Genomic DNA, 24,297 nt, shown 5'->3' with positions numbered 1-24,297 from the left:
TTGACTTTTGGCTAAATTTGATGAATTTACGATGAGAAACTTGCAAATCCAGTAATTACCGATTGCTACTAATTGACTCGTGCGGTGAAAAGATCCTATCAGATGGATCTGCGAAGCGAGAGAGGCTTTGTGTAACCAACATCGACACATCGGAGAGCACGTCCTCGTACTCGTACGCAGTGTGCAGTGCACTCCCCAATTGTCGAAATTGAGGAGTTCGTTGTGACCGTCGCTGTTGCCGTTCGTTGCTGCTGCGGAAGTCGCGAACCCTCATGCGCAGTTAGCCACTAGCCAGATCTGTCGCGGCATCGAGATTCGTTATTGGCGGAGATGGAGGGGAACTCCGGCGGAGGTGGTGGCGGCGGCGGCGGAGGAAACGACGTCGAATTGCTCTGCAAAACGCTGCAGGTGGAGCACAAGCTGTTTTACTTCGATCTGAAGGAGAACCCTCGCGGTCGTTACCTTAAGATTTCCGAGAAGACCTCCGCCACCAGGTCCACCATCATCGTCCCCTTCTCTGGCATTTCCTGGTTCCTCGATCTCTTCAATTACTACGTTAATTCCGACGATCAAGACCTCTTCAGCAAGGAGTTGCAGCTCGACACCAAGGTAAACCCCTTTTTTCACTCTCTTCCTCGCTCCCTACCGTTTCTCTAATCTCTTTTTCCCTTTTCAGGTTTTCTACTTCGACATTGGCGAGAATCGGAGGGGGCGTTTCTTGAAGGTACTTAACTCTGTCTCTGTCTCTCTCTCTCCCTCTTACGCTCCATTTTTAATGCAACACACTTACTAAAATTTATTGATAATTAGAAAATTATGAGTGGAATTTGTTAATGTGGAGTGAGACTCACACAATTTTGTAATAATATTTTGACAAATTTCAGATAATAGTAGAGAGTGGTTTTTTAACAATTACCAAAAACAGTGGTTTTTAACTAAAATTTTCAGCCAATAGTAGCTAGTGTGTTAGAGAGAGTGTGTTATTTGTATTTTTTCTTAATGGAGAATGTTAGACTAGGGTGTATGGGATGGAAGGAAGACATAGATCAAGAGGAACAATGAATAAAGAGAGAAATTGATAGATTTCTCATGTGTGAACAGGTTGAGGGACATAGATAGAGAGGGAAAATAAAGGAAGAGAGAGAATCTGATATATGTGATGGGAAATGGAGGGAAAGTAATGAGGTGAAAATGAGATGAAAGGAAAGAGAGAGTATATTAATAGAGTTTAATGATTATGCATTGACAATGTCAAACACTTTTATATGGTCAACTAATCAGAAATTTCTGTTTGCATGACTTTAGTTATGACTTTTTAGTTATTTATTGGAAAGTTTGCCATGTACAGTGGCTTGTAATTGGATAATAGTGCAAAACTACTTTTTATTGTCAGTGTATAGCTTATTTTCTCTATTAATAACAACCCAGTTTTAGTGCATGTTTGGATTCTAATCGATGATTCGTGTTTTATCATTTCTTTTTATGTCAAAATGCACAAAAAGCAACTGATAGTTGCTTCTTTGATCCATGTTTGAGTTGTGTGGACAAGAACCCAAACAAGAACTTAATTGCCTCCCTCAGCTTTGATAGATATAGGTTAAGATTTTAAGTGAATTGTGTAACATTTTTCGCTTAATTATGTGCTGTTTTCATATTCGTGGCTGTAATAACTTTGGTAAGAAATGGTTAATAGGAGAGTGTTGGTTATGTCAAAACAATGGTGCCTTTTTGGAATGGTTTATTGTCTGATGAGTTAGAATAGGGGTGTCTGTATATATGTTTGAATTTAAGATAAGTTTTTTAATATGACCTTCTTTTGTTTGTTTGTTTATATAGATTGATTGTGCATGTGGAAAATCTTTTCTATATTGTAATAGAATGAAGCTAAGAAATATCTAGGCATATATGTGTTTGCGTGGGAAATAAGGAAATTTAATTATGACAATGAAACAGTTGGTCAATCCAATGCACGCATAACAGGGGTAGTTAAGTATTTACTTTTACAACTTGTTTTATTCATGAGCGAGAGCATAACATGTAACGGATTGGGGCATTAATAAGCTGTGGGTTTTGAATGATCTAATAATCTGCTATATCATATAGCAGATAACGTCTGGGGTAAATAGAAATAGTTGCATAGCAGTTAAAATATATATGAATTATATATGTATAAAAACATAAGTTGTATGCAAGCAAAAATAAAATGCATAAAAATTGAATAACATTAACTCAAAAGTTCAATTAGTTGGAGACTTTGCAATGATGACTAGAGGATATAGGATACATGCTGCAAAAATGACACCATAGTGGCCCACAATAGCAGATGGAGTCATGATTGTGTATCCGAGGAATTCTGTGATGCAATAGCGTTTAGCACCCCTATAGTGGTTATCAAAGGTAGAAAAGTGAAGCAAAATTTTTAATTTGATTTGTGTGGCAAATGCTGGGCATCTTGTTGGAAATTCCTAATGTAGTTGCTTGAAATGCATAATGTTATTGTAAGCTCTTGGAATTTCATGGCCTTCCTGGTCAAAATAATGATGGATATAGAGAATATGTCCAGCTTTGCAACTTTTAGTTGAATTATTATGATAGCAGTGGAAACAAAAACTTGCATACCAACATGTTGGATTTGTATGGCTTGGACTCTACACGTAAGAAAAAGAAAACATAATACAAGTTAGTTTATGTAGAAATCATGCTATGGCAGAATTTCTGATTTATCTTGGGATTTGACTTCTGAAGCTTAGTTTCACTGTTTGATCAATGATTTTTATTTGGCTTTCTTCTTTGGGGATTTTTATGTTAAAATTCCAAAAGTCATCATCAAGTTTGGTCTTCTTCTAAAGATACTCCCTTAACCTCCAACCTGTATAAATCACATCGTAGTACTTATATTATGCTTTGCTTACCCAATTGTTTAATCTGTAACTTCTATGTTCAATGCATTAAACTTTTGTTGCCCTCCTCATCCCCCTCTTCATCCTATTTCTCCCTTAATTTCTCTTTTATCACCAAGATAGAATCTGAAACAGTTACTAGGTTCTGGCATGGTTAGAGTACACAGTATACAACCTTATGAAGTATTAGCAAATGGAGGGTATATGTAGTTGGTACACTATTTGGGTTTAGAATTTTTATGTTGTACCTTCTATGCCCCCTTTTATTCTTATTGCCAAATTATTGTTCATATCTAACTGCCTGCCCTTGTGTAATTTAAGTGCCAAAAATGTGTTTGAGGGCAGGAAGGGTGTGAAAGGTGAAGACCAGATAAATTTGTATTTGAAATTTTGAAGTTGTTTGTATTTTTGGTGTAACAGCATTTATTATTCAACCCAAACAATTAAACAAAAACAAGGTTTAAAGTATGCGTCATTGTGAAACATAGGAATAACAGTAAACCAATCTGCACTACTAGACAGTAGCTATTCTGTCAACTACTATCTATATTCTGTAATTCCTCTATCTTCTATATTGGTCCCTGTTAATAGATTTGCATTTGAATTTGGAAAAAGTTGATCCTTAAGTAAAATCTGCACAAACTTCTGCAAAAAGTTCTCCTAGTTGGTGCTGTGTCAACTGAAAATGTTTTAATGAACCTACATGAAGTCCCTCATAAAAAGCTGTCACCCTGTTTTTCATCATTTTGGGTTTTCATATTTACATTTATTTTGGAATTTCTATCTTATGCAGAATATTATCTGCATGTATATCTTGTTTCATGATTATGATTCTTATTTATCTTTTTGAAGGTGTCTGAAGCTTCTGTTAGCAGAAACCGTAGCACTATAATTGTTCCTGCTGGAAGTTCCAGGGATGAAGGGTGGGCAGCATTCAGGAACATTTTGGCAGAGATCAATGAAGCCTCAAGGCTTTTCATTCTACCCAATCAGGTTTCCTTCTTTTGCAATCACACTTTTTTTTTTTTCCTGCTTAGCCACAAGAATTGTCGAAGCTGTCATTTTTTTATTTTGTTTCATCTTATTTGCTTGTTTGCATTCCACATAGCAAAATTCTGAATCTTCAGAGCGTCTTGTTGGACTTTCGGATGATGTTGGTGCTGGCTTCATATCTGGTCATAGTAATCAACCTGCCACTTCTTCTGAGTTGAATGTGGACAGGTCTGTTGATTTGCCAGCTCAGGATGAAATTGGAAACTTGGGGGTTTCAAAAGTGATTAGGGCTGATCAAAAAAGATTCTTCTTCGATCTTGGGAGCAATAATAGGGGTCATTTCTTAAGAATATCTGAGGTGTGCTGTCATTATTTTTTGTCCTTTTCCTTTGTTTTATATAGTGTGGGAAGAGGATTTTCTGCTGTAAATTCTTGTTATTTCGTTTCAGGTTGCAGGTTCTGATCGATCCTCCATCATTCTTCCCCTGTCAGGGCTGAAGCAGTTTCACGAGATTGTTGGTCACTTTGTGGAAATCACAAAGGACCGAATTGAGGGAATGTCAGTTGCTAATGTTCGCACAGTTGATCCCCCTCAAAGATGAATGCTAACTTGGGGTATTCCGAGGCAATAATTAGTCCCTCTGCCAAGGTTTCAATGGGATAAGAATGGGTGTTGTCTTTGAGTCTGATTTGTGCTATTTTATTTTATTTCCCCTCAGCCTCCTCCTTCTAAAATTGTTCTTCCATTAATGCTTTTGAAATAATGCAAACTCTGGTTGGTCGGCAGAATAATTTGAATTGCTTGGCAAGGTTAATATGAATAGGAATAACGGAAGAAAAATGGATCAGAGACTTGTACTTGTTTGGATAGATTGGCACCTAAGGTACAATTTGTAATAATGTTTGATTGTTTATTTTGATTTCCTTGCGCAGATTTCACTTGGATTTAAGTTCTCATACATGCTGAGGTATCAACCACGCATGCCTACCGTATGTTAGGTTGGTGATTTAGCTATTTTGTAGGGTTTGGTTTCCATCTAGCATGAACTTTGCTTTCTTAGTGGTATCTGTTTTTATCGTCATTTTTCTGTTTCATCTGCATTAAACATGCCCCTTTGAAGGAGAAAAGGAGGGAATGCTTTTGGGAGTGAAATTAGCTGTAGTTGCATGAAATATCTTGATAGGTAAACAGTAGTATGGGAGGAATGCAATGAGGACCATATCATTTTGTTCCATGGAAGTCAATGCACTTGAAAATAAGAAACATTATATAATCTTAATTGTAGTTGAAACGTTATCATTAAATTTGTTCCCGACAAAAGCTGATTTTAACCTTTGGGTCCATATGTAATTTTTTTAATATTATTTTTATTTCATTCGTCTTATCTCTAAAGAAGAGGAAAATAAAGTTTTTACAGTTATTTTTGTTATATTTACTATTTTTTTCAGAAGCTTTGTTAGCAAAAATGTTTGGAAATATTTGTAAGGATTAAAATTATGAATGTATTCACGTTATCTTGTTTGGGAAATTATGGATATGAAGAATGGAAGTTCTGAGAGTATTTAGTTTTGAATTTATCAAAATTGTTTTCCAAAACTAAAAAAAGAAAAGTCCATTATTAGCTTATATTATTTTAAATTACTTAGTCGTCATTTTTCTAGTATAATCTAAATACAAATTGATTTAAATTAGAGACACGAAATTTGGTTCATTTCCATATTCATTTTCATGTTTGAAGCGTGAGCCCATGAAGTAAAGTAGAAATTTGAGATTTATGTTCTAGACAGACTAACCTTTGATGGACATTAGCCACCAAATGAAAATGAACATGGGAAATGTTACAAGAATGAGCATGTACTATTTACAAATAAAGTAGAAATATGAAATTTATGTTCTAGACATACTATATACGATCCACCTTCTAATTTTGTAGCACCAATTGTCCTCAAGGAGAGGTAGTCCTGAATCTGACATCGACCAATAATCAAAAGTTAATTTGTAATCAAGTGACTTAGCAAGCTTATAAACTAAGATGAGATTGAAGTGAAAACTTGGAATATACAAGACATCATGAAGATATAAGTGGGTTGACAAGAAAACACTTTCTACTATGTCAATGAAGACTTGGGAGCCGTCAGAGAGCTTAAAAATTATGGGTTTTATTTTCTTGTGGCAATAAAAGGATGACAAGTGTGACACTCACTATCTCAATTATTATGTTGCAAAATTTAAATAAAAATGACAGTTTCAAAAACTTTCCTAAGGATAACGGACATCATGGCATAATAACTAATGCCCATTCTCATTAGAGCATACAAAATCAAATCAAAAGTTAGAGAAGGAGACCTCCTTTACATTGTTATTGACACCAAACTGGACCTTATTTACAAGTGATGTTCAATCAAAACAATAAAAAAAAAATTCAATCAAAAGAAGGGAGATACATCTTATGACATGCTCTCAATATAAAAATGAAGGTCAACTAGTTACGAACATGACAATAATTTCATGCGACATAAATATACATAGACAGATATTCATCCAAGTCAATACTTTTGTAGGTTCTATTCTCATATGCATGTGGTATCATTCAAAACTCTTTTCTTAAAAGTAGTCTCAATGTACAAGAAATCGACAAATCACCATATCATAAGTATACAACACTAAGACTTTTAACTAGGAAGATACCTTTCAGATGATCGGTTGGGGTAACTTATCTTTGCAAGGACATTCCAACCTATGAGATTAACAAAGGCCTCACAAAAATTCTACATTAAGTAACACCCCCAAGGCCCAAATTCGAAAATCCTTAATGACCTCTCCATTCAGGCTCATATGTGTACTCCAAAATATATTTTGTCATGTTATGATGCATGACTCATACAAATGCACATGATTTCACATTTATTTCACTTGACAAATCCTACCTATTAGAACATACACTGATACACCATGACATCTTATATAATACATTATACTTTGTATATTTGTTGACATACAAAAGGTTTTTATTTACGAACATACATGATTACATAAGTAACAAGCATTTAACACCACAACTATTACTTCAAGGGCTTAGTGTAATTAAATCCACACTTAATGTTAATAGGTTAAAGAGCAAGAGTTTCTCTCTAGAGCACTTTCGCTTGGTGCCAAACATTTCTTAGTGTTGAGAGAATAAATAGCAAAGGTTGCACTTTGGAGCTGTCATACTTAGTGCCAACCTCCTCTCACTTAGCATCCAACTCATTGGGACTTTCTAAGACTTTGACACTTAGCAAAAACTTACTTTTTGAAAAAATATTTTTACTATTCTTGAAATTAGTTTAAGAAAGTATCTTATAAAACATACTTCTGAAAAATACATTTTGGAAGAGTAAAAATATATATACTTCCAAAGTACTTTCTAGAACAATAAAAATATATTTATGAAAAATCCTTTCTTCAAAAAAATATTTATTCTCTCATATTTTACTCTATCAAAAATATATCTTAAAAACTATTAGACACAATTTCATAAATTATTTTCTGATAATAATAAAAAAATTGTTTCTAATCAATCTTTCATCACAAAATCCATGTGTGAATGTTGAGTTTTTTCGTGAACATTAGTTTTTGTCTTTGTTATAAATCATTTTAATTCCGTCAACGGACTTAGACACGGCAAGTATACCGATCGTACAAGTAGTAAATTTAAATCGTATCCACAGGGACTAGTTAGGTAAAATAAGCATTTAATGACTATTCGTGACTAAATAATAATTCCAAAATTTTCATAAATTGTCATGCAATTGAAGTAAAGGTTATGACTTGTTAGAATTTTAAAACTATAAACTATTGGTGTGTGTGGAAGGGATAGAACATGGTATTGTGAATTTGTAAGATTGTGGGGTCAGATATTACCGAACTTCACTCTGATGAATCATTGTTCTCTTATTGCATTCATTGCCTAGTCAACCCATAAGTTTACTCAAACCTAATCCCTTAGAGTAAGAGCCTAGGTGCATATAGTGAATATCAATTCCTTGAGTATCCAATATATACACCTGCATTACGGGTTAGAGTTTAAGACTACTAATGGGCCAAACTCCATTCCTAGATACATTTTCCACTAGGTATTTTGTTTCAGAGCTAGTTTCAAAGGCTATTTTCCAATACCCAATGGACTCTATATCAAGCAAAGGAGAATCAATTCAAAGCAAGCATTAAGAATAGAAACATAACACAACAATGAAACAACATATATATATATATATATATATATATATATATATATCATTAATAAAGTGAAGATTACATAAGAGTTACGTTGGTTACATCTAACCCCACAAAATAATGGGTAAAATCGCTCAAAATAATGAGGGTGAAACAAAAATAGAGATGGAAGAGAAGATGGAAGAACCAAAGGAAAGACCCACACACAAACGGTCCCAAGCATCGGGAATCCCTTCCACAGGTCCTAGAAGTCGCCCAATGTGTGAATGAGGGAATGAGCCTCAAAGATTTGATCAAATATGAAGCTGGGTGCGACAGGATAGGGTTTACACGCTCGACACATTATACTTCATGCCCGGTGCTGGGTCTTCCAAACAGGTAATTACTCTCTGTCTCGAATCACGCTCGACATGGATACTCCTACGCCCGACGCCATGACTTCTAGAGAGTTTTGAATGCTCTTTGTCTTGAAGCACGCCCGGCGCGGATGCTCTTGCACCCAGTGCAATGCTAAAGTGCAGAGGTGATGCTCTCTGTATTTCTCAAGCCCGACATGGTTAGTTTGTGCCTGATGTGATATTGCTTTTTCTGCTCTTTAGCTCTTTCAATTTCCAATCCAATGGGTCTTCAACCTCAACTCTTCAACTCAATACCTGCACAAAAAATGAGGTGTATCAGGGTATTGTCAAATAATTTTTGGGTTATCTATATCTGCAGAAAAATTAATCAAAAGAGAACAATTATATTGCAAAAGTGTGTGGGATGAGTGAAATTGTTTAATAATTCCTATATAAAAATAAGTATAAAAGAGACTTAACAACTCCCCCAAACTTAGAACCTTGCTTGCCCTCAAACAACAGGTAATTGATCTTGTAGACACCAAGCAATGCATGTATGTCAGATTCCTAAATTCTAGCTTACTTGGATTTTCTTTTCGAAAGCACGAACCTTAGATGAACTTTCAGTCACAATTATTGCAATGGAACATGACAAGGTGCAAATAAAAGTTTCAAAAAAGATCAAAGAGCTGAGGAAAGTTAATGATCATCTATGAATGCATCCTCGCTAGGAAAGTGTTTCTCTTTGTGCACACTGGTGTATCAAGGTGAGTGTTTCTCTCAAATCTACTACTCAAGCCACACAATTCAACTTTGCTCTCCGTTTCCAAATTAAACCAATGGTAAGGCAAATGCAGACACTTATCACAAGGTCTTTATTAGGACAATTTGGGTCAAGTAATAACAATCTTATGATTTGTCAAGGATTAAAAGTGCTATGGCTTAAGAGAGAAATTGAAATTTTTACAATGATATCCCTCTCATAAACCAATACACATTTTAGAACATGCCCTTAACTGGACCCAAGCCACTAGCCTTTATGTGATGCATATGCACATTTTTACATCATTATGTTTTTGTACAAAGATTTACATGGTTCGGTCAGAATAACCTACGTCCACGGCTGCACTAGATGGTATTTTCTATTTCATATTATTAGACTTACAATTACATGAGTATTTATAAAAAAGAAAGAACGCAAATGGACCAAGCCCAATAAACCCTTCCAACTCCACATACTCAATAATCTCCCACTTAGAGGCTGATCACATCAACTGCACTCCAAAGTAAATCTAGTAAACCTCAAAACCATAACACCTCCAAACTAGTGCGATGCCTTCTCAACAATTAACCATGAAAGTTAGTTGAAGCTATGCAAAGTTTCAAATTCTCAGTAGTAACCACCTTGGTCAACATATTTGTAGGATTCTTTGACCCAGGGATCTTCTTCAAGAACAAAGTACCATCACTGATTAGCCCTTTAATGAAATGGTATCTCAAATGGATATGCTTTGTCTTTGCATGAAACACATGATTCTTTGCAAGATGAATGACATTCAAATTATCACTATAAAGAACACTATCACACTGCTTCTTGCCCAACTCTTCAAGAAAATTCTTCAACCAAATCATTTCTTTACCAGCTTAAAATAGCCATGTACTATGCTTCTATGGTTGAAAATGCAACGCTTTTTTGAAGTCGAGACATCCAACTAATTGTTGTGCCACCTACTGCGAAAACAAATCCTGTAGTACTTTCCTTGTGTCTTAACAACCTCCCAAATTTGCATCAGAATATCCTTCCAAAATAACATCATTGTTACTGAAACATAATGCAATCTTAGAAGTACCTTTCAAGTAGTGTAACAACCACTTGACAGCTTCCCAATGCTTCCTTCTTGGATTAGACATGAATCTGCTAACAACTCCCATTACATGAGTAATGTTTGGTCTAGTGCATACCATTGCATACATTAAGCTACCAACTGCAAATGCATAAGGAACCTTAGCCATTACTGCCTTGTCTTCATCCATCTTAGGTGAATGCTCCTTTGGGAGATAACCCCCAAAGGTGTACTTACAATCTTGGCATCCTGCATGCTGAATTTCTCTAATAATTTCCCAATATACTTCTCTTGAAATAATATTAAGGAACCTTCAGATCTATTCCTACTAATGTTCATGCCCAAAATTTGCTTTGTAGCACCCAAATCCTTCATTTCAAACTCTTCAGATAATTGTGTCTTCAATCTATTGATTTCATCCATATTAGATCCTGCAACCAACATGTCATCAACATTTAATAGTAATATGATATAAGATGGAACAAAATTTTTCAACAACACTGATGCATGGCACACTTCTTGTACCCCTTCCTATTAATAAAACTGTCAAACTTCAAGTACCAGTGCCTTGGTGCTTGCTTCAGCCCATACAAACTCTTAGTCAACTTACAAACCAAGTTCTCCTTCCCTGCTATTTGAAAACCCTCTGGTTGCACCATGTAGATGTTCTCATCAAGGTCACCATGTAAGAATGCTATCTTAACATCTAGCTGCTCTAGATGTAAATCCTCTATAGACACAATGCTCAACACAAGTCTAATGGTAGTCATTTTAACTAGGAGAGAAAATCTCATTATAGTCAATACCTTTTTCTGCTAAAAACCTTTTACCACTAACCTTGCCTTGTATCTCTTGTTGCAATCATTTTCTTCCTTAACCTTGAACACCCACTTCTTCTGCAATGCCCTCTTTCCTGCAGGTAAGTCAGTCAAACACCAAGTTTTAATCTTCTCAAGTGACTTCATCTCTTCTTGCATGGCTAATTCCCACTATGCTGCATCATCCATCTATAATGCCTCATGATAACATAAAGGTTCTCCATCGCCAGTCAACAATAAATAATTTGTTGAAGGAGAGAATTGATGGAATAACACTAAGGCCGAGAAGACCAAGAGGTGATATACTAAAGGAGGCAAGAGGAATGGGATAGTGAGGCCATTTTTGGACCTTAGCTCCTATGTTTTTTTAGCATTTATTTTATTTCCTATTCTACCCTTGTATTTTGGGGTATTTTAGTCATAGGATTTATTTTCTTTGTATTTCCTATTTTACCCTTGTATTATGGGGTACTTTAGATGATTAGGTTTTTAATTTGGGCTAGGGTATTACACTAGAAGGGTGACACATTTTTGGTGAGTTTTGGATCTATTTTTGGTGATAGAAAGGCTTAGGCCCAAGTGGAGGGCAAAGGTTGCATGATCATATCATACACCTTGATGTAGCCAATCTAGACCCATAGATTCCAAACTTGGTCACCAAGTAGCATCTAGGGTTCATTTGGCATGTCATTTGGAATGCATTTGCCTTGTGAATTTCGGCCATGCACACTCCAAATGCAACCCTAGATGCCTCCCCTCCTATAAATACCCAACACCCCATCACTTGTAAATACTTTGGATGTATATGAATTTGAGTGAGCATTCTTATGCCTCAAGTCCCTATCCTTAGTCCCTAGCTAAATTCGGCTAGCCTATCTTCCTTTCTCCACCATAAACCTCCCTTTGTCCAACCTTTGATGAGCCTAGATCAAGGGCAAGGAGTCTCCTTTCAACCACTATCATCATCCATGGAAGGAACTACTCCATCAAGTGGTATCTAGAGCCAAGGTTCATCAAGGGTAAAACTTTGTCTTCCTTGTCTTCTTGCTTGTTTTTCCTATTCGGTCTTTTCTCTACTCCTTCTCATTTCTTGTGTGGCCGAATAGTTTAGGGCTCATTCTTTGTTCCTTGTGAGTCTTCCTTGAATATTATAGGTTTCCATTATTAGGTGTTGCCATGCTTTTTCATTTTTAGGTTTGAGTCTCATATGAATATGCTTTTTGATTTTTGAATCTTTTAAGTTTTGTCAAAGTTTTGTTTCCTATATTTTGTCAAAAAAAAAATTCCATGTTTGTATGCCAAACACTTTGCATGAATGCATGAATCAAAAATATATGATAGTGGGCGTGACATATAGAAGCTTTTTAGGGGTCATTCATGCATGCTACTTAGTCCTAGCATGTTCCTTGTATTTTTGAGTTTCCATGTGTGAAATGCTTCCTTGCACATGCATAAAAATTGCTGCCCACTTTTCCCTTGCATTCCACTTGTTATGGTCTTTATTTGATGCTTAATAACCCTAAAAGAATCTAAGAGGTGTGCTGAAAATTTTATGCAAAACAACTTGTACTAGATAGTACAAATCAATTTCCACTCAAAAGATTCCCTAAGCACCACTAAGAAACCGCCACTTGTCCTCCTCTCCTTCTCCTAAAATTTGACCTAATTTCTCTCCACCCACAAGTGCAAAACCTAAGCAACAATTGGGCTGAACATTAAAAAAAAAATTGGACCCAAAGTATAAAAGAAAGTGACGTGAAAAGAAAGGAAAAGAAAGAACAAAAAAAAAAAATTTGACCAAAAAGGACTTGTTGCTAGACTTGTGGACTTGGACCAATACCTATGCTTTTTGGAGTTGGACTTAAGACCATTATTGACCTATTTTGAGACCTTAAAGGTGGCTGGAACGAATCAATTAAAGGACTTAAGCAAGTGGACTAAACACTAATCCATTCTAGTGCCATTCTAGGATTACTCTTTTGTGTGCTTCCTATTTTTGATTGAGTCTTAATTTTAGTTTGTCTTTTCTTTGACCTCTTTTGTTTTGTCTCAACTAATTCTCTCTGAGTTTAGCCTTCCCTAATTGTGCTTTTCAGTTTTATTTCTTGGACTCTTGCTCTTTGGGTTGGTTTCATTTTGTTTGTAGGTGAAGAACCTATCTAGCAAACTAGCACACCTTTGGTGGATTTGAGTGGAGGAGTGAACCGAATCCAAACCTAGCCTTTGGAGGGATTTCCACCATACAAAAGGAGTGTTAAACACTTGGAGAGGACTAACAAGTTTGCTCTTTGTGAAGGAACCCCAAGTGGAGGAGTTTGAAGACCAAGACTTTTGTTTTTCATAATTTTTGCTTGAATTGTTCTTTTCGGCCTTTTGTGTTCTTTGGCCTTGTTTTCATTCTTTTAGTTTGTAATTGGCCATTCTTAAACCTCTTCATTTTGGTTTAGCTTCGTGTAGTTTGAAGGTGATTTGAAAACCTTCACCTAGGACCTCGACTAGACTATGTTTTAAGTGCTTTCTTTTGCATGCTTTATAGCTTTTGGTAGTATAATTGTTTAGGCTTTTATCTTTGTCTTCAAATCCGTTTAGAAGGCTTGCTATTTGCCTACTAGGGGTAACGTGCACACACACACTTTATTGTTGTGCTAAATTGTTTTGTAAGAAAAGTAGAAAAGGCTTAGTGATTTTTACTTGATAGGGCTTGGTTTTTAAGTGATTCTTTGTAGTCCACCTCCCCTTGAAAGTTCACTTTGTACACTTAGGCCTTTTCCTACCTATCTTGCACTTTGAAAACCTTTTGTGAAAACCATTTTATCACTCACTCTTTGTGAAAACTTTTCTAACCCCTTTGAAAATAATTTGTGAAAACCTTTTCTTGATCAAAGATGAGTGATCATTCTAGTGTCCATGGTCATAATTCTCGTAGTACTAGGTCTAGTGTTAGGGATGAACTTAGGGAATTGAAAGAGTACCTAAGAAAAAAAGAAAAGGAAAATATAAAAAGAGAGGAAGAGTTGAGAAGAAAAGAAAAAGAGTTTGAAAAGAATAACAAGGAAATAAGAAATTTACTTGCAAAGTTGGTAGAAACTCGTGGATCCCACCCTAGGATTGTTCCATCTAGATCTCAAAAGGAGAAAGAAGCTAGAATTCCTAGGAGTATGCATGAGGAAGAAAATACAAAAAGAGAGGAAGAACTTAAAAGAAAAGAAAAAGAAAAGAAAAGAGAAAAGAAAGAAAAAATAAAGAAAAGTATAGAGAAAGTTCAAGAGTGGTTAGAAAATGAGACACAACCAACACTCTTGGAGAAGAGTAAGGAGGATAATGTTTCCTCCAAAGGGCTTATGCTTAAAGAGAGTCACTTTCCCATTGAAAATGATTTAAAAGAAACTCTCTTTATTCATCAAGACCTTAATTCTTTCTCTCACATTGCCACTAGTCATGAAGTGGAGATTCAAAAGCAAATCCTTTTTAAAGAAAAAGAATCTCAACTTCAAGATTTAGTGAAGAAGAAGTGGACTTCACTTAGTTCCACTTCTTGTGCTACTTCCTTGGTGGTGCCCAAGGTAGATAGCCTTCCTTTGTGTAGGACTTTTCCTACCTTAGTTGTGTCAATAATGCACCCAATTTATGGAATATATTATTTGTTGGATATACCATATGAACCTTCAAGGTTCCTTGTGACAAATTCTTTTCATAACTATCCAACAAATAATATAATCCAAAATTGCTTAGGAAATTTTCTAGTTGTATTTCCTTTGTTTTCTAGGAAATGCCTAGGTTACCACATAAGGTACTTTAGGCAAGATGTTCTAGTTTTTAGGACTAATGCATTAGTGTGCTATAGTTTTAGTCTTTTTAACTTTTTAGGCTTTAGTCATACACCTAGACTTCACTATGAGGAGGATCCTATCTTTCGCATTAGAGAGTCTAGTCCTTTTAGTTTAGACAATCTTTTTAGCATTTTTAGTGGAACTCCTCTTTGGATACACTTTCCATTTCTATTATATATTGTCACCTTTAATGCTTATTTTTATGTTTTTATTGGTCATGAGGCCCACCATGAAGAACCTCTTGATTTGAGGTCAAATCCTTTTCAAGAGGGAGGGAATGATGGAATAACACTAAGGCCGAGAAGACCAAGAGGTGATATACTAAAGGAGGCAAGAGGAATGGGATAGTGAGGCCATTTTTGGACCTTAGCTCCTATGTTTTTTTAGAATTTATTTTATTTCCTATTCTACCCTTGTATTTTGGGGTATTTTAGTCATAGGATTTATTTTCTTTGTATTTCCTATTTTACCCTTGTATTATGGGGTACTTTAGATGATTAGGTTTTTAATTTGGGCTAGGGTATTACACTAGAAGGGTGACACATTTTTGGTGAGTTTTGGATCTATTTTTGGTGATAGAAAGGCTTAGGCCCAAGTGGAGGGCAAAGGTTGCATGATCATATCATACACCTTGATGTAGCCAATCTAGACCCATAGATTCCAAACTTGGTCACCAAGTAGCATCTAGGGTTCATTTGGCATGTCATTTGGAATGCATTTGCCTTGTGAATTTCGGCCATGCACACTCCAAATGCAACCCTAGATGCCTCCCCTCCTATAAATACCCAACACCCCACCACTTGTAAATACTTTGGATGTATATGAATTTGAGTGAGCATTCTTATGCCTCAAGTCCCTATCCTTAGTCCCTAGCTAAATTCGGCTAGCCTACCTTCATTCTCCACCCTTGGAGAGTGAGACCTAGAGTGGCCTCCACCTACCTTGGAGTGAGCCAACTTTGAGCACCCAAACACCACCACCCTAAGTGCTTCCGCCCAAACACCATCATTTTCACGCCAACTTCCTTTCCTTCACCAAGTACCTACCTTTGTCTTCCTTGTTGAACCTAGATCAAGGGCAAAGCTTCCTCTCCTTCATCTCTACGTCATTTCATGGAGAAGGAACCCATCAAGAATCTATGAGGAGGACTAATAACTCTGCTAGATATCCTCACTTCAATTACTGGAGTGACTAGAGTGGTCTCCTCAACTGTCCTATTTTCTGAGATCTCACATTTTCCTACAATGTTGTCTTCTGTAATGTCATCTAACACTACCTCTTGCTTCTTTGTTGGTTTCTTTTCAGCTTTAGCATTTGTCTCAAGTCTATCCTTTCACATGGCATTTTCATTGAAAGTAACATCTTTGCTTCTAATGATTTTTCTGTTTTGATCATTCCAAAAGCGATATCCCATATCATTTTCTCCATAGCCAATAACAATGCACTTTCTTGCTTGTGGATCAAGCTTTTCCCTGTCAGCATCTCTAACACGAACATAAAAAACCAAATACTTTCAAATGAGAAAGACTTACATCCTTGCTTTGCCATTCCTCCTCAGGAATCTTGAACCCTATGAGAATTGAGGGTCCTAAATTAATGAGGTATGTTGTTGTGCTCACTACATCTGCCCAGAATGTCTTCGGTAACCCTGCATGAATTCTCATACTCTTTGCCCTCTCATTCAAGGTTCTATTCATTCTTTCAGCAACACCATTTTGTTGAGGTGTCTCAGGAATAGTTTTAAGCATTCTAATTCCATTCTCACACAATAATTAACAAATTCACTACTATTGTATTCACCACCATTATCAGACTTTAAACATTTAGCTTTTAATCCTGTCTCATTCTCAACAACTTTCCACTTCTTAAAGGTATTAAATACTTCTGATTTTTGCTTCAAAAAATAAACTCATACCTTTCTAGTGGAATCATCAATGAAGGTGACATAATATCGTGATCCTCCCAATGATGAGACTAATGTTGGTTCATACACATTTGTATGAACAAGCTCCAACTTCTCAACCTTGGGCATCCTCCCTGACTTAGCAAAAGTAACTCTCTTCTGCTTTCCAAACATGCATGGTTCACAGAAACCAACTTCTACGTCTTTCAGTTATGGAATCTTCCCCTTTGAGACTAGTATCTTCATACCCTTCTCACTCATATGACCAAGTCTCTGGTGCCACAGAGTCAAAGAGTGACCAACATCATTACTAACTGAATTTACTTCTTCTGCAAGTAATTCTACCATGTAAAGGATTCCTTTCTTTCAGCTGCGAGCAAAAACTAGATTACCTTTCAGCACCTTCCACTGACCATCTCCGAATGTAAGTCGATATCCTTGAACATCTAACATACCCACAAATATTAACATTCTCTTGAGTCTTAGAATATATCTGACGTCCTTCAGTTTCCATATTGTACCCGCAAAAATTCTAAGATTTATATCTCCCATGCCTATGATGTCTAAAGCTTCATCATCTACTAGATGAACTTTGCCAAAATTCCTAATTATGAAATTTTTCATCGAGTCCTTGTAATGAGAAGCATGGAAAGGTGCACCATAATCCATGATCCAGGATTCAAACTTACTCTCAACGCATTATAAATGTCTTCTTGTGCTGAATTAATTGTGTTTTCATGCCTATTTTCTTTAGGGGCAAAAGGAGCAGTACACTGGTTTTTGAAGTGGTCATTCTGCTGACAATTCTAACAAATAATATCCTTGTGAGGTTTGGACTATCCTCGCTTCTTGGAATTTGATCTATCACGTCTAGAACCTTGCCCTCTTTCATACCTTCTGCCTCTACCTTCTGTGCTCAATAAGGAACCTGCTAATTCTCCGGCATTTCTCCTACGGACATCCTCACAAAGGATTAAATCCCTAATTCCTTTGAAGGTCAATTTCGTAGTCCCAGATGTACTAGCGTCTGTTGTGACAGTTGTTGACCAACTATTAGGCAATAAGGATAGCAACAATAGGGCTTGTACTTCATCATCAAATTTAATATCCACTAATACTAATCTAGCTCGACAATAAGGAATTAAATTCATTAACATGATTTGTAACACTAACACCTTTTCCCATCTTCGTATTAACTAGTTGATGAATAAGAAATACCTTTTTGATTCTAATGGCTTCTTGTACATGTTTGATAATGTCTTTCTCAAACCATATGTCGTCTTCTCATTGACAATGGTGTAGGCGACATTCTTCGTCAACGTCAATCTGACAACCCCTAGAGCCTGTCGATCTAGCGAATTCCAATCTTCCTAAGATATCGTTTCTGGTTTATTCTCGGACAGAGGATGATAAAACTTCTTCTGATATAAATAATCTTCAATTTGCATCTTCCAAAATTTGAAATCACTCCCATCGAACTTGTCAATCTTCACTTCCCTGTCTTCTCCCATTGCTCCCACTCGCGTGAAAATTAGGCTCTGATACCAGTTGTTGGGGATCCCAAATGCACTCACTCACACAATTGTAAGAGAGAAAGTAAATTAACAAGATACAAATATTTACATGGTTCGATCAGAATAACCTACGTCCACGACTGCACTAGATGATATTTTCTATTTCATCTTGTTAGGTTTACAATTACATGAGCATTTATAAGAAAGAAAGAAAGCAAATGGGCGAAGCCCAATAAACCCTTCAAACTCCACATACTCAACAGAGTATTGATTTATCATCTTGTTAGCAAATTGACACCGTATCTATAGAATTAAAGAGGCTTTTTGAGTAAAATTCTAATTTCTCAACTTCATTCCAAGTAAAAATTGGAGCAACAGTGGCATGGAAAAATCAGGTAAGAAACAACATCAAAGATTTTATGCTAACAACAAGACCACTGGTTTTACTTTAAAATTACAAAACAATTATTGGCGAGAGAGAAGAAAAAAAGAAAAATAGCAAGATGAATGAAATTGTGGTCCTCTAATATGCACCATTTCTATGTTGTCAAAAACCACTTGTAGCATAGTCATTTCATATGAATAAAATATGAAAAAACATAGATGTATTTTTGGTAGTATAGCTTGATCGTTATATCCTTTTTGTGTTTTGGTTTTGTCCAAGTTTCCCTAGTTTTTAATGAAACTATCTAATAAATAATATTCAAAAAATATTTTTTCTTTTAGAGATATTCAAATGGATTAAAAAACTACCCCGATGATAATAAACTTTTTTCTTATTGCAAGGTAAAAATGTTCTAAGTTTAATTGAATAGAGCTCAAGCTTAAATAATCTTTGAAATTAGTTACCGTAGCCTGGGTTAAAACAAAATCCTTTTTAATTTAGGGGTTCTTCTCATTACTTTGAAATAGTTTAACAACTAGTGTTTGCCGATAATATTAACTTTTCTAACTTTAAAACAAAGGATAGTATATATATTACAAAAATGACATAAGTAGAAAGATAGAATGAAAAATAGGTGAAATATAGCTTGATCTTTTTACCCTTTTTCCGTTTTGGATTTGTCCGAGTTCTCTAGATTTTAATTAAACTATGTAATAAATAATATTCAAAAGTGTTTTTTCTTTTAGAGATATTCAAATAGTAACTACATTTGAATAATAAAAAATATGTTTTAGAAACAAAAATGCTAAGTTAATATTTTTGGATAAGATTGATAAACTCAAATATTTAAGATTTGATAAATATTTAGCAACAAAAAGTATGATTGGTGTAGGAAGATCTAGCGATACAAATCTTACAAATATTATTATTTTATAATTAATTAATATTTTGGTGTAGTGTAGGTTTTAGTTTTAGGCATAGTTTTAAAAATCGGACCGGTCATCGAACCGGTTAAGGTACTGGGTCAGTGGGTCAAAGGTTGAACCGGTGGGTCATTAGTTGAACTGCATGACTCGATTTTTATTTATTTTTATTAAAAAAATATTTATATTAAATATATTTTATACTTATAATTTTTAATAAATTCATATCTTATTTTAAATTTCAATTTTTCTATCTTATTTTAAATTATTTTTATTTTTATTTTGTAAAAAAATACATAAAAAATTACATGTTAAACGGTATATTAATACAAATTAAAAATATAAATAATATGTACATATATAATATGCTTGCAATTAATATCACAAAATAATATATGTAATATTTACATAGATATTATATTATTAAATATATAATTTAAAATTAATAATATACTATAAAAGTTATTTAAGTTGTATATATTGCAAACAAATGTATTAGAGCATGTAGTCATTGTTATATTTAATAAGACTTCTTGCTTTTCCATTAAGAGATTCAATTTTCATTATTATTTTTGTGGTTTATGGTCCCTTAAAAAAATTTATAAAAAAAAAAAGAAAAAAAAGTGGTTGAACCAGTTTGACCCACCGGTTCACCGGTTGAACCGGAAAATTGACCGGTTCAATCCGGTTTGAAACGGGTCGACTGCATAACCGATCCAACTTAAGATTCGAACCGGCTGGACCACTGGTTCCCAGTCCAACCGGTCCGACCGGCCGGTTCGGTCCGGTTTTTAAATCACTGGTTTTAGGCCATTAAGAATGATTTTGAATGAAAGGTAGATTTGTTCATCATTTTAATTCATATTTTTTATCTATCAAAATTACAATGATGATAACATGATTCAAACATTGAATTTAATATTTTTATTATTTTAAATGTATTAAATATTATGTTGAATTTAGTCTCCATTTTCTAAGAGCAATTTTCTCATAATTGAGTTTCACAAAATAAACAATTGCATAATATGTTACATTTAAGTTGTTCATATAAAATAGAGTTAATTATTGTGAAACTATAAAATGAAACCTCACCACACACATATATATATATATATATATATATATATATATATATATATATATATATATATATATATATATATATATGAATTTGAAACCTCTCCAAATATATTAATTAATGTAAAACTATACGATGTACCACCCCCATATATATATATATATATATATATATATATATATATATATATATATATTTGAAGTGAGAAAAAAAGGTGCAAACTTTTTTCTTATTGCAAGGTAAAAACTTTGAATTTAGTTACCGTAACCTTATACTTTTAGTTTTGGGTTAAAAAATTCATTTTAATTTAGGGGGTCCTTCTCATTACTTGGAAGTAGTTTAGCAACTAGTGCTTCACCTTGATATAATATTAATTATCTTTTTTAACTTTAAAACAAAGGATAGTATATATATTACAAAAATGACATGATAGATTGAAAAAAGGCTAGAGGATGATACAACTTCTTCTGATATAAATAATCTTCAATCTGCATCTTCCAAAATTTGAAATCACTCCCATCGAACTTGTCAATCTTCACTTCCCTGTCTTCTTCCATTGCTCCCACTCGCGTGAAAATTAGGCTCTGATACCAGTTGTTGGGATCCCAAATGCACTCACTCACACAATGTAAGAGAGAAAGCAAATTAACAAGATACAAATATTTACGTGATTCGATCAGAATAACCTACGTCCACGACTGCACTAGATGATATTTTCTATTTCATGTTATTAGGTTTACAATTACATGAGCATTTATAAGAAAGAAAGAAAGCAAATGGGAGAAGCCCAATAAACCCTTCAGACTCCACATACTCAACAAAGTATTGATTTATCATCTTGTTAGCAAATTGACACCGTATCTATAGAATTAAAGAGGCTTTTTGAGTAAAATTCTAATTTCTCAACTTCATACCAAGTGAAAATTGGAGCAATAGTGGCATGGGAAAATTAGGTAAGAAACAACATCAAGGATTTTATGCTAACAACAAGACCACTTGTTTTACTTTAAAATTACAAAACAATTATTGGCAAGAGAGAAGAAAAAAAGAAAAATAGCAAGATGAATGAAATTGTGGTCCTCTAATATGCACCATTTCTATGTTGTCACAAACCACCTATAGCATAGTCATTTAATATGAATAAAATATGAAAAAACATAGATGTATTTTTGGTAGTATAGCTTGATCTTTTTATCCTTTTTCCATTTTGATTTTCTCCAACTTTCCCTAGTTTTTAATGAAACTATTAATTAAATAATATTAAAAAGTTTTTTTTCTTTTAGAGATATTCAAATGGATTAAAGAACTGCCCAATGATAAATATTCTAAGTTTAATTGGATAGAGCTCGTTCGAGCTTGAATAATCTTTGAATTTAGTTACCGTAACCTTATCCTTTTTAATTTAGGGGTCCTTTTCATTACTTTGAAGTAGTTTAGCAACTAGTATTTTACCTTGAGATAATATTAATTAGCTTTTCTAACTTTAAAACAAAGAATAGTACATATATTACAAAAATGACGATAGAATGAAAAAACGATGATATAATAGGAAAAGGAAGGAGTGTTTAGTATATATTGATTGGTGTGATGAATTACATAGGATAGGAAAGGGTTGAAACATGAGATACCACACACTTACACAAGATAAAAGATGGATTAGAGTTAATTAATATGGAAAGGGGAGAAGAATAAGAGAAGAAAATGGTTTAAATTGTGTAGGGTGGTGGCTTGGGCAAATCCTTGACAATACCACAGAGAAGCTGGTTGTCAGGAAGACTGTACTCATCCCTGAGAGAACGCTCAGGAGACAAGACACTGACGTACATTTGTTGGCCAAGGTAACGATTCTCGGCGAGCTCTGACCTCAAGTTCCACATTCCAGCATTGTCAAAGGTCAACATGATTGCGGCCCAAGACTTAGGGAACACCTGAATGGTGTGTCGGCTGACAGCATCAAGAAGGTTGTAGTTCTTTCTCTTCTCGGGGGTCCACTTGCCAGGCTCAATGCTATAATAAGATGAACAAGGAAAATAATGAATGTAAGAGAAGAGATAATTAAAAAGAGTGGTTAATTAAGAGTATGAGAGACTTACGCGACTGCAAAGAAAGAGTAGCCATCCAAGTTGTAAGATTGGGGAACCTTGGTGGGGTTCTCTAGAATGATTTCAATGTAGTTGCGGAAGGTGGCGTTGATGACGTTGGGAGCAACGGTGAGGTCGCCGAGAGTGGGAGCGGGTTCATCACTAATGAGGCCGTACTTGAAGACCTGGTCGGCGACTCCGAAGTATTCAGCGAGCTTAAGAGGGGTCTCAGGGTCGACGTGAGAGACACCGTTAAGTCCGTAACGGAGTTTCCCAGTGGCGCGGCTGAAGGAGTTAACGAGCTTGATGGTGCGGGTGATGTTGATTTGGCCGTAATGGTATGAGCCTTGTGGGTTGGGCCTTGCAGCGCTGGCGGTAAGGTTCCAACGGAAGGAGCGGAACTGGTTCAAGGACCAGGCCCAGCCCTCAGGTGCGGGTGGGAGATCGGGGGAGGCGGGGCCGACGCCATTGGTGTAGCGAATGACACGTGTGGCAGTCAAGACCTTCTTGGTGAAGCGTGTAGAGGCAACCATGAAGTAGTCCTTGGGTTGCTGGTCAGCGGTGACGAGGACGGAGAAGCACTGTCCCACATGGACATCGAGGGAGTTGTAGACATTCTGAACAACGTGTGAGCCTTCCATCTCAACGAGCTTCATGGGGTGGTTTTGGATTCTAAAGTTGAGGGCATCCTTGAGGCCAACGTTACAGATTCTGAATTTGTAAGTCTTGCCGGGCTCCATTGTGTAGAGGGGCTCAAGCCCAGCATTGGCCCCGTTGATGTGGACCCCGTTGGGCCTGCCGAGGCTGCGTCCACTGTCCAAGAACTGCTTTAGGGTCTGGTGTGTCTTGGCGAACCAGTCCCCGAGGAGGACCCAGTACTCGTCAGCAGGATCAGCATATGGAACGGGGATCAACAGGCGACTGTAGATCCTAAGACCACCAAATCCACCGACAGCACGGTGCATACCTGTGGTAGGATAATAAAAGTAGCTTCCGATTTGGTCCTTGACCTGGAAGTGGTAAGTGTAGTTGGTGCCTGGGGCAATGGGGCATTGGGTGCCCAATGTTCCATCTTGCCATGAGTTTTTCCTCAACTGGATACCGCTCCACGTGAACAAGAGGGGCTCGTCCAGGTAGTTGAATACGTTGATGACAATGTTGTTGTTGCTGGTGGAGTTGATTTCTGGACCTGGGAATTGGCCGTTGATGAGGATACCCTGTTGGGGAACACCCAATGGGGCTACGCTTCCGTATGTGACGTTCCACGTGAAGTAGAGGTAAGGGTCCTCGCTCCTCACCGTTGCTGCCATCAGGCAAAGCATCAACGCGATCATCGAAACCCTACCCATTTTTATTTTCACCAAGGATTTGTTTTTTTAATTTTCTTATTCAACCCTTTCCTATCTCCTTCCTTTTATTTTTGGGAAGAAGATAGTTTTTAGCTATCTCCTTCTACTTTTCCTTTGGGGTTCTA

The 24,297-nt window shown here is 35.8% G+C and overlaps 2 protein-coding genes across 2 annotated transcripts; one reads left to right on the top strand and one right to left on the bottom strand.

Moving 5' to 3' along the window:
- Positions 1 to 14: 14 nt before the first annotated feature.
- LOC109795425 (purin-rich alpha 1) lies at positions 15 to 4,813 on the top strand. The gene is made up of 5 exons (XM_020354932.3): positions 15 to 609; positions 677 to 724; positions 3,753 to 3,893; positions 4,009 to 4,251; positions 4,343 to 4,813. The coding sequence occupies exons 1-5, from the start codon at positions 331 to 333 to the stop codon at positions 4,493 to 4,495; spliced, it is 864 nt and encodes a 287-aa protein (XP_020210521.1). The 5' UTR covers positions 15 to 330; the 3' UTR covers positions 4,496 to 4,813.
- A 17,472-nt stretch (positions 4,814 to 22,285) lies between these two features.
- LOC109798450 (L-ascorbate oxidase homolog) lies at positions 22,286 to 24,297 on the bottom strand. The gene is made up of 2 exons (XM_020358757.3): positions 22,836 to 24,297; positions 22,286 to 22,749 (listed from the first exon to the last, which is right to left on the bottom strand). Exons 1-2 carry the CDS (start codon positions 24,170 to 24,172, stop codon positions 22,449 to 22,451), a joined length of 1,638 nt encoding a protein of 545 aa, XP_020214346.1. The 5' UTR covers positions 24,173 to 24,297; the 3' UTR covers positions 22,286 to 22,448.

The sequence above is a fragment of the Cajanus cajan genome, chromosome 3 (genome assembly GCF_000230855.2).
Source record: "Cajanus cajan strain Asha chromosome 3, NIPB_CcT2T_4, whole genome shotgun sequence".
Classification (NCBI taxonomy): Eukaryota; Viridiplantae; Streptophyta; class Magnoliopsida; order Fabales; family Fabaceae; genus Cajanus; species Cajanus cajan.
The sequence above is the reverse complement of the archived record's forward strand: the minus strand, read 5'-3'. Positions and strand labels throughout refer to the sequence as shown.

Bases quoted from the DNA above. Each gene is read 5' to 3' on its own strand.
- LOC109795425 (XM_020354932.3), top strand. From the start codon at position 331: ATGGAGGGGAACTCCGGCGGAGGTGGTGGCGGCGGCGGCGGAGGAAAC. The intron at 610-676 runs GTAAACCCCTTT...TTCCCTTTTCAG, and splicing joins AGTTGCAGCTCGACACCAAG to GTTTTCTACTTCGACATTGG. The intron at 4,252-4,342 runs GTGTGCTGTCAT...ATTTCGTTTCAG, and splicing joins ATTTCTTAAGAATATCTGAG to GTTGCAGGTTCTGATCGATC.
- LOC109798450 (XM_020358757.3), bottom strand. From the start codon at position 24,172: ATGGGTAGGGTTTCGATGATCGCGTTGATGCTTTGCCTGATGGCAGCA. The intron at 22,750-22,835 runs GTAAGTCTCTCA...ATCTTATTATAG, and splicing joins TACTCTTTCTTTGCAGTCGC to CATTGAGCCTGGCAAGTGGA.